This window comes from Zootoca vivipara, chromosome 13 (genome assembly GCF_963506605.1).
Source record: "Zootoca vivipara chromosome 13, rZooViv1.1, whole genome shotgun sequence".
Taxonomy (NCBI): domain Eukaryota; kingdom Metazoa; phylum Chordata; class Lepidosauria; order Squamata; family Lacertidae; genus Zootoca; species Zootoca vivipara.
The window spans coordinates 47,165,648-47,176,411 of NC_083288.1; the positions used below are offsets into that span (position 1 = coordinate 47,165,648).

At 42.5% G+C, this 10,764-nt stretch overlaps 1 protein-coding gene across 1 annotated transcript; it reads left to right on the top strand.

The window, feature by feature from the left end:
* Positions 1-4,750: 4,750 nt before the first annotated feature.
* On the top strand, positions 4,751-9,619 carry LOC118078103 (vomeronasal type-2 receptor 26-like). Its single transcript, XM_035101827.2, has 5 exons — positions 4,751-4,893; positions 5,537-5,828; positions 7,616-7,846; positions 8,370-8,496; positions 8,718-9,619. Exons 1-5 carry the CDS (start codon positions 4,751-4,753, stop codon positions 9,617-9,619), a joined length of 1,695 nt encoding a protein of 564 aa, XP_034957718.2.
* Positions 9,620-10,764: the final 1,145 nt, after the last annotated feature.

Consider the following 10,764-nt stretch of genomic DNA (forward strand, 5'->3'; position numbering starts at 1 on the left):
AAAAGAATTCATGCAGATCTGCCACCAATTTATTTGCAGTTTTGTACAGAAGTTGCATAAAATCAAATAATGTATTTTACACACACACACACACACACTTGGGAATGTGTGTGCAAAAATTGATGCCATAGGAGAAATAAACAGTTAATATTGATGAATCTTCAGGAGCAGATCAGTCATAAATTCCCCACCGTACCTATTTTTTGTGTGGATTTTAACGTGCTAATTGGTGAACTGCATACAGCCCTGTGGTATTCACTAGAGCTTAGTGTGATGAAACAATCCCTGAGATGACTAGCACTCTAGTGGTAGAAAACTCATTCTGAATCGGACCAGACACTGGTTAGAGCTCAACATCGAGGCTACCAAGTGGTGATAGCAAAGGCGAAGAGGACGATCTTCACGGCCTCTATTGCATCTGCAGAAAACAGCAGGAGTAGACTCTTTCAGGTGGTTTACAATCTAACCTTCACCATCAGGGCCTGGTAAGGACCCCAAGATCCCCTGCATTGATTTTGCAAAGTTTTTAAGTGGGTGGTTGCTGAACAACTCCAGGCATGCCTGGAGGATGCAGACCATTTGGATCTCTTCCAATCGGGATTCAGGCTTCTTAATGGGACTGAAACTGCCTTGGTCGCACTGGTCGATGATCTCTGGTGGGCTAGGGACAAAGGTGAGAGCTGTTTCTTAGCTCTGCTGGATCTCTCAGCAGCCTTTGACACCATCGACCATAACATCCTTCTGGACCGTCTAGAGGGCTTGGGAGCTGGGTGCAGTCTCATACAGTGGTTCCGCTCCTTCCTCCTGGTCCATGTTCAGAAAGTGGGGGGGGGATGAGTGTTCATGTGCCTGGGCTCTCACTTGCGGGGTGCCTCAGGGTTCTGTCTTCTCCTCCATGCTTTTTAACATCTGCATGCAGCCACTGGGAGAGATCATCAGGGGGTTTGGGCTGGGTGTTCATCAGTATGCGAATGATACCCAGCTCTACCTCTCTTTTAAATCAGAACCAGTGTAGGCGGTGAAGGTCCTGTGTGAGTGTCTGGAGGCGGTTGGAGGATGGATGGCGGCTAACAGATTGAGGTTGAATCCTGACAAGACAGCAATACTGTTTTGGGGGGACAGGGGGCGTTCAGGTGTGGCGGAAAAGTTTGGTTTTGCTAGGCAGGTTGGTTCAACAAGTGTTTTTTTTTCCTGCCAGTAAATGGTGAAACGAATGGCAACTTATGATTGGCCGGGGTTTCCAGGAGAGGGAGTTGAAAAGGAGAGGATTTGGAGAGGCAGGATTTAGTTTGGTTTGGAGTATGTTGAGATTGAGTTTGGGAGATGATAGGTTAGGAGTCAGGTAGGGAGATAGGGAGAGAGAGGAGAGATAGTTGGTTCTGGGTAGAAACATCCACTCTGAGGAATATATCACAAGCTAGAGTAAGGAGTCTCTGAGCTTTGTGTGAAGGACAGTGTGTGGTTTCCTGTAAGAATAATTAGGCCAGGAATTAACTGGGAGACTGAGGCTGAGCCAGGAGAAGTAGAAGCTGTGAGAATACAGTCTGTTTAGGACCCATTCCAGTCAGGAGGGGAGAGATTCCCCTCCAGGAGGGGAGAAGACTCCCAAACCAGTGATCCCTTGGGTCTGTTACCTGGAGTACCTCAGGAGTAGGGTTCTCTAAGGGGCGTGTAACTGACAAGAAGTACCACCTTGTTTAAGAAGCAAATAATTAAGTGCAACAACTGAGAAAGGACTGAAGTAAAATAACATTATAATCTGAAGTATCCTATGTTTTACCCACTCATGTCATAAACTTCCTTTGTTAAATAAAATATATATTGTTTATTTGATCAAATCCTGCCTGAGACTCTAAATTATTAAGTTTTCTCTCACACAAGTCCCCAACAAGTGGGGATTTTTGTGGGAAGTCATGGAAGTGGTGTTCTGTGAGGTGGGTGCACTATATTTAAGTGAGGGAAGGCGCAATGGCGCCATGGGGGAAAATGCCATTGCTCCGTCACAACAGGTGTAGGGGACTCCCTGGTCCTGAATGGGGCAACTGTGCCCCTGAAGGAGCAGGTTCGCATTTTGGGTTCACAGTTGTCCATGGAGGTGCAGGTCAATTCTATGTCCAGGGCAGCTGTATACCAGCTCCATCTGGTACGCAGGCTGAGACCCTACTTGCCCGCAGACTGTCTTCCCAGAGTGGTGCATGCTCTGGTTATCTCCCACTTGGACTACTGCAGTGTACTATACGTGGGGCTATCTTTGAAGGTGACCCAGAAACTACAACTAATCCAGAATCTAGACTGGTGACTGGGAGTGGTGACCAAGACCATATAGTATCAGTCCAGAAAGGCCTACATTGGATCCCAATACATTTCTGAGGACAATTCCAAGTGTTGGTGCTGACCTTTAAAGCCTGAAACCACCTCAGCCTGAAGGGTACCAGGCAGAGGGCCTTCTCAGTAGTGGCGCCCACCCTGTGGAATGCCATCCTGTCTGATGTCAAGGAAATAAACAACTATCTGACTTTTAGAAGACATCTGAAGGCAGCCCTGTTTTGGGAATTTTTTTATGTTTGATGTTTTATCACTGTTTTATTAATAATATTCAGTTTGGAGCCACCCAGAGTGGCTGGGGAAACCCAGCCAGATGAGCAGGGTGTGTGTGTGTGTGTATGTATAAATAAATAAATAGCTCCTCACAGAGCAGCTTTCCTGTAATATATCCTTCACATGAGTCCTGGTAAAATTTACAGAATTCAATATAATCAGATTTTCCACCATGTTCGTTTAACTATCAATCGCATTATAATCTCTCTTTCACTGTTCACATTTTGAATACTTTGTTAGAATGAATGGAAAGTGACCACGTTCCAACATAAGTGACCCTATGTTCTCTGATAGAATGCATACCTAGAACAGAATCTGCAAGAGTGAATTAAAGAGCATGAAAAAACTGAAATGCTCGCACAGATTGAATATTGATATTCAACAGACACTAAATTAAATTGTGATATTCAACAGACACTAAATTGTGCACAGCCCCCAAACGTGATCTCCCAGGGACCTTGGTGGTGTGAGAGATATTTGCTGGGATATTACCTGAACCATATTTCTCTGTCTGCTACAGAGCTGTACAATGGCTGATTGCCCCGAGCAATTATAATTCTGGGCAGAGAGGCCTTTCCTTCTATGCTAGGCAGTCACCTGCATGGTTGATGGCTTCTATTGATAGGCTAATGACTGGCAATTTCATTCTTTGTTTATTAATGTCTTATACCAACCAGCTAAATCAAACTGGGCTGACTTGTTCTCATAAACTTTATCCAGCAGTGGTGGAAACGTAGTGAGCTGCTTCCCCGCTGATCTTCAGGCTTCATTCAGTTCAAAACACGAGATTTATAATCTCTACTAAGCATGACTCAACACACACACACACACACACACACCCCTCAGTTGATGAGAAATGACAATTTCGTATTGTTGAGTTACAATATCTAATCAACTGAGGAACATAAGGTTTATACCTCCCCTTACTGTGATCACTCTCCCCCCCCCCTTCTGCCCAGTGCTTCATTTCTGAGCTGCAATTTATGACTGAATGAGTAGAATACAAGTTTAACAGCAGAGAACCTGGACTTCTAGAGGATGGAGTCATGGCAAAAAAGACAGTGCCAGGGATCGCTAAGGCCAGAACAACAACAACAACAACATTATTTATACCCCACCCTCCCCAGTCAAAACCGGGCTCAGGTCAGCTCACACCAAGAAAATTACAATAAAACATAAAAAGCAATTAATTAAAATACAGAATAAAATACAATATTAAAATTTAAAATGCAGCCTGATTTTAAGTAGTCCACAAATCCAAGCCATGAGGGAGGGAAACACAGGGGTCAGACTAAGTCCAACCCAAAGGCCAGGTGGAACAGCTCTGTCTTGCAGGCCCTGGGGAAAGATGACAAATCCCGCAAGGACTATCACTCAGCTCCTTTCCACCTTATAATTGTCCTTGAAAAAGGATCCAGGGAACATCAGTGGGAAGGGAAATAAGGACAAGGTCAGAATCTAGGCAGAGGCCTATCCCATCAAGTATTCTGTTCTATGAGTGCCCAACCAGAGGGCCCTGACAAGCCCACAAAGAGATCATGAGCACAACCACATTCTCCATATCCCCACTGTAAGAAATTTGCCACTGTGCATGCTCCTAAAAACAACAATAGAGAATTGCTGTGGTCAGATCTCCAACAAAGAAACAACAAGTTTGCACCAAAAGTGTCAGTCAAGAGAATTAGCTCTTAAGAAGTAATTATTCGCCCAGTAATTAACCAGAAGACTATAATCTCTTCCGCTAGTGAAAATTCCAACTGCTTTATAGAAGTCAGGAGAAAGAAATCAAGAAGCCATTCTGAAAGTGGTTATAAATACACTTTAGCCAAATTGGGAGCTTGGGAGTAAGGGGCCAAAGGCAGACAAATTTCTGTCAGTTTGTTTTCCGACAGTTTCTGATATTCTTCATCTGCTCAGCCACATTTGATATTGGAGTGCTGCCAATTTCAGCTACTAATCAAGGCACACATTTGCAATCCTTCAGATCCCAAAATTTTGCTTGTCAATATCACTTCAATAGCTGCTACATTGCCAGGACCCAGCACTGTCCACCATACCCTGATCTAAAAAGAAGCCTAGAATGCTGTGGTTCTTTCTGATGCTGCTTTTCTTGCTTCCAGTAGGGGGCAAAGCAGACACTATGAAATGCCCAATGACCGATTCCCTCCCTGTTCTACATGAATGGTATGAGGCAGGTGACCTTCACATTGGTGGGATTGCTTCGCATATCATTTACCCTCTCTATGAAGTCTCCTTCAGAGAACAGCCATCACAGCAGCTCTTTGACACAGCATTGTAAGCATCCTTTCCCTGTCTACATCTTCTTGGCTTGTGTGGTTCACAAAGAACAATGCAATGAATCACCAGAAAGCACAGGATTAATCAATCCAACCAAGGGGAGCCATGATTCGGGGCAAAGGGGTTTTAAAATGTTATTATTAAAAGTTTAGATTTGAGTGGGTCTGTTTCCAATTCATATTCTCCAAGTTTCTCCTGTTTTGAGTCTTAATATTAGTTTCCCCCAAATTGCACATCAATCTGATTTTTTTATTAGTCCACATGAAAATTAACCGGCATCCGCACCAGAATTTCTGATACCTTTTTGTACGAAAAAGTAAATATTGAATACTATATACAATTTGGCAGGAAGCAAGAAATGAAAACAGTGCTTTGTTGTTTTCTGCTTTCTGGGAAAGCTCAAAGTGGTGTTTCAAAACTATGCCTCAGATTTCCTGAATTATATTTGAGCTGAAGAGGGAGGTTTAAATCACCTCAGAAACCTGACAACCCCTGACAATTATTTTACCTGACAATAAAATAATATGATTTTTATTACAATCTATTTGAGTCGGAGGAAGAAATGACCACTAGTGTTGCATGCACATTTAATGCATTGCAGAGTTCTCCTCTGAAATTATAAATGGACTCTCCATTTCAGTTTGGTGACAAAGTTCTATCAGCACATCCTGGCCTTGGCATTTGCTGTGAAAGAGATAAATGAGAATCCCAGGATCTTGCCTAATGTCACACTTGGGTTCCATATCTATGACAGCTACAACAATGCAAAGATGACCTACCATAGCACTCTTGAACTCCTCTTCAAATCCTCTAAGTTTGTCCCCAACTACAAATGTGACAGCCAAAAAAATCTCCTAAGCATCATTGGAGGATTGGGCTCTGATACCTCTTTCCAAATGGCTGAGATCATAGGCCACTACAAGATTCCACAGGTATGGTCTACCCATGCGGCTTTGGGATTCCCCCCCCCCTCTGCTTAATTTTACTAGAATTTTATTCTAGGAGTAATTCTGTTTTCCAAAACATGGAAGGAATATGACAGACATTGGACATGGGTTTTAAACCCTGTATGGGTGCACTCCATGTAGAAATTACAATTCAAGCAGTTGAAATTAATGGGTGTTATAGGCAGGTGCTTGTACTTGAAGACCTGCCAAGAAAACCTAACCCCATTAAGTGCTTGCAACTCCAATGCAGAACTGCTTCTTAATAATAATTAAAAAAGAATGGTGGGTGAGATTACCATAACATGGATCCCACTCTCATAAGATCAACTGATTGCTTCAATGAGTATTTGTTGTATCAAAAGACCTATATACACAAAAAATTATCTAAAACTAGTTCTACAGTATTTCTTAATTTCTTCCAGCTCATCTATGGCTCATATCCTCCAGAGAAAGGTCTCTCAAGTCTTACCCGTTCCTTTTACTGCATGGTTCCCAACTCAGCTCTTCAGTACACCGGGATTATCAGAATTCTTAAACATTTTGGATGGACGTGGGTTGGGCTCTTTGCAGACGATGGGAACAGTGGGGAATCCTTCTTGCATGACATAGAGATCTTGCTTAGACAGAATGGAATTTGTTCGGCTTTCATAGAGAGAATCCCAGAAGAATTTCGTTCAGATAGTATTGATGAAATGTATGAGACGTACTTGAGATTGTATGCACCGTTCACAGATAATACAGTCAGTACATTTATAATGTATGGAGAATCTGTGGTAATCGCATGGCTGAGAACTGTTTTATTCATGCGAGATCCTGCAAATGATGGACTTAGATCAATTAGAAAAGTGTGGATTATGACATCGGAAATTGATTTCATATTATTTGACATTCATAGGGGTTTGGACCTTCAACATTTCGAAGGTGCCATTTGCTTCACAATTCACTCAAATGATCCTCTGGGGTTCAAGGAATATCTTCAGAGTAGAAAACCTTATTGTAACTTGAGAGATGGATTTCTCATGGACTTCTGGGAGAAAGCATTTGACTGTAAACTTCCAAAATCCCATGTCTCAATAGAAGGCAGTGAAACCTGCACTGGGGAAGAGACTCTGGAGAGCCTTCCTGGGCCTCAGTTTGAAATGCGGATGACAGCCCACAGCTACAGTATCTATAATGCTGTCTATGTTGTGGCCCATGCTCTTCACGTCATGTACTCATATCGATCCAACTATAGATCAATTATGAGCAGCAAAAGGTTTGAACTTTCAGAAGTGCAGCCTTGGCAGGTAATGTGTGAACTGTATTCTTCCTGTTAGTTTGGTTCAATCCATCCATTGGTAACCACTATTAAGCATCTATTAGTAACCATAGTTGTATCTTACTTCATGATGGCTTTTGGATTCCCCGTTCCTCCTGTTATTAAAACTGAAAGGAACTTTACCTGCTACTGTCTCATGAATTTTCCAATTGCCACAGTGTAATATCCCACTTTTTATATTTTTTATTTCTTAGATGATACTATCTTAACCATATCAGGTAGAAATGGTTGTTCTAGGTTTATTCCTCTAGTGAACACCACATAATTTTGGGTTGGTTACATTTTCCAGTGAGCTGAAAGAAGGTTATATTTTTGTGAATACGTAATCCTTTTTGTTACCGGTGGAGGAATATAGAAGTTCATTCAGTCCTTTGGGTATCTAGTAACATATGTCTTCTCCAAAAGAAGCTCCATTAGTTTCTGGTCTCCTTGTATGTTCTTCTCGTTCCACTAGATGCACTCATATCTTCAAGACACTTCCTTTAATAACTCAGCTGGAGAGACAGTGTTCTTTAATGAAAAGGGGGAATGGGGTGGTGGATTTGACATAATGAACATGATCATGTTTCCAAACAATTCTTTCCTTCGGTTGAAAGTTGGAAGGGTGGAGGATCCTAGAGCTCTGGAAGACAATGAATTCATGATCAATGAAGATCGAATTGTTTGGCACACAAGCTTTAACAAGGTATGGAATCTAGACATTCTTGGGGATGGAGTGTGAGGGAAGAGGCTTCACAGCTCGATGTGTTGATTGGATTCGAATGCACTCCCTTTCATTGCATAGTTGTGCTGAATGTCTGTGAAACTGTCCATGCTTTGAATGCAAAAGAAGTAGACTGCTAGCTGATGTGGACAACAATGCTATAGAAGATCCAATTGTGTGGCTGGATAGAAAGCATTATCCCAGGCAAAGGTCATTGGGCTGATTGACTGGCCTTTAAAAAAAGAAAAAAAGATGATTGGCACTTGCATGATGCAAAAATAAAAATAAAAACACACATCACCATTTCTTTCCTCTGTAAGGGTAGTTGCTTCCCATTTCTGTGTGCAATGAGCACTGACACCTAGGAAGGAAGGAAGGAAGACAATTTTGCTTCTGAGGTTAAACAAATGTTGTTGTTGTTGTTGTTTAATTTGATGATTAGTGCTTGAACAATGTAAAAATAAAATAAAAACTCCCAGTGCAATCATTTCCTGTTTAAGAGCAGGTGCCTCCCCTTTCTCTGTGTAATGATCACTGCCAGCCTGGTTATCAGAAGAAAACGAAGGACGGAGAACAATTTTGCTGCTATGATTGCCTTCCATGTCCAGAAGGGAAGGTTTCAAACCAGATTGGTAAGTGATTTGTTGCTTCAGTTTCCCCATTATGCAGGGGTCAAATGATTGGCAATTTGCAAGTGGTAAATAAGAACTGTGTGTAAATAAGTTTCTGCCTTCCGGGATTGCTCAAGAGGACTTTCAATAAAGTGGCAGTCTAATATGTATATCCAGATTAGGCAGTAAACTCCATTGCACCAAGCATGATCAACTTCTGCCTCTTTCCCTGTTTCTTTCAGATATTGATGACTGTTTCAGATGCCCAGAGGAAGAGCATGCAAGCAAAGACAGAAATGATTGCATCCCTAAGACAATAACCTTTCTATCTTACCAAGAGCGTTTAGGGACTAGTTCAGCCATGATTGCTGTTTCCTTTTCCCTGACCTCAGCCTGGGTGTTGGGAACTTTTATTCAGCACAGAGACACTCCTATAGTCAAAGCCAACAACCGGGACCTCACATACACGCTGCTCATCTCCCTCCTGCTCTGCTTCCTCTCTACATTGCTCTTTCTTGGAAGACCTAACACAGTGACCTGCCTCCTCCAACAACCGACTTTTGGCATTGTCTTCTCAATGGCTGTTTCTTGTGTGTTAGCCAAAACCATCACCGTGGTTGTAGCTTTCATGGCTACCAAACCAGGGTCCAAGCTGAGGAAGTGGGTGGGGAAAAAACTGAGCAACTCCATTGTCCTTTCCTGCACTGTTATCCAAGCAAGTCTTTGTACTGTATGGCTGACCACTGCTCCCTCATTCCCTGATTTAGACATGAACTCCGTAGCAGAGCAAATCATTGTGCAATGTAATGAAGGCTCCGTTTCAATGTTTTACTCCGTCCTGGGCTACTTGGGCCTCTTGGCTATTGCCAGCTTCATTGTGGCATTCTTAGCCCGCAAATTACCAGATACGTTTAATGAAGCCAAGTTCATTACATTCAGCATGTTGCTCTTTTGCAGTGTTTGGTTGTCCTTTGTTCCAACCTATCTGAGCACCAAAGGGAAGTATATGGTAGTGGTGGAGATCTTCTCCATCCTGTCCTCCAGTGCTGGGTTATTGGGCTGCATCTTTGCCCCTAAGTGCTACATCATAATGCTGAGGCCTCACATGAATTGCAGAGAGCAACTCATAAGGAGAAAGAATTGAAGGATTTTGTTGTATTTTTGTATGTGTAGAGTGCAAGTGGATTAGGGTGCAAAAGCCTACTGTAACATTATAGATACTTAAACTTAATGTGGAGAGTCCCTGCTTAGTTTCATTTGATGCCCTAAATTCATCTGGAAACAACTAATGATGCACAGGAAATTCAATTCAATTTGCATTTTATTTTTTAAAAAAATCATGCTTCCTAAAACATTACTCAAAACAGAACACAGCTTATTTTTTTTTTCAAAATTGTGACTTTCTAAAAAAAAATCATGCAGATCTGCCACCAATTTATTTGCAGTTTTGTACAGAAGTTGCATAAAATCAAATAATGTTTTTTACACACACACACACACACACACACACACACACACACACACGGGAACATGTGTGCAAAAATTGATGCCATAGGAAAAATAAACAGTTAATATTGATGAATCTTCAGGAGCATATCAGTCATAAATTCCCCACCATACCTATTCTTTGTGTGGATTTTAATGTGCTTAGCGTGATGAAACAATCCCTGAGACGACTGGAGCTCTAGTGGTGGAAAACTCATTCTTAATCAGACCAGACACTGGTTAGAGCTCAACATCGAGGCTACCAAGTAGTGATAGCAAAGGCGAAGAGGACGATCTTCACGGCCTCTATTGCATCTGCAGAAAACAGCAGGAGTAGACTCTGTCAGGTGGTTCACAATCTAACCTTCACCATCAGGGCCTGGTAAGGACCCCAAGATCCCCTGCATTGATTTTGCAAAGTTTTTAAGTGGGTGGTTGCTGAACAACTCCAACCATGCCTGGAGGATGAGAACCACTTGGATCTCTTCCAATCGGGATTCAGGCCTCATCATGGGACTGAAACTGCCTTGGTCATACTGGTCGATGATCTCTGGTGGGCTAGGGACAAAGGTGAAAGCTGTTTCCTAGCTCTGCTGGATCTCTCAGCAGCCTTTGATGCCATTGACCATGACATCCTTCTGGACCATCTAGAGGAGCTGGGAGCTGGGGGCACTGTCATACAGTGGTTCCGCTCCTTTCTCCTGGGCCGTGTCCAGAAAGTGGTGTTGAGGGATGAGTGTTCAGACCCCTGGGCTCTCACTTGTGGGGAGTCTCAGAATTCCGTCCTCTCCCCCATGCTTTTTA

Excerpts from the sequence above, each read along its gene's own strand:
- LOC118078103 (XM_035101827.2), top strand. The coding sequence starts at position 4,751 with ATGACCGATTCCCTCCCTGTTCTACATGAATGGTATGAGGCAGGTGAC. Across the intron at positions 5,829-7,615 it reads GCCACTACAAGATTCCACAG|ATGCACTCATATCTTCAAGA; the intron begins GTATGGTCTACC and ends TCGTTCCACTAG. Across the intron at positions 7,847-8,369 it reads GGCACACAAGCTTTAACAAG|GTGCCTCCCCTTTCTCTGTG; the intron begins GTATGGAATCTA and ends GTTTAAGAGCAG.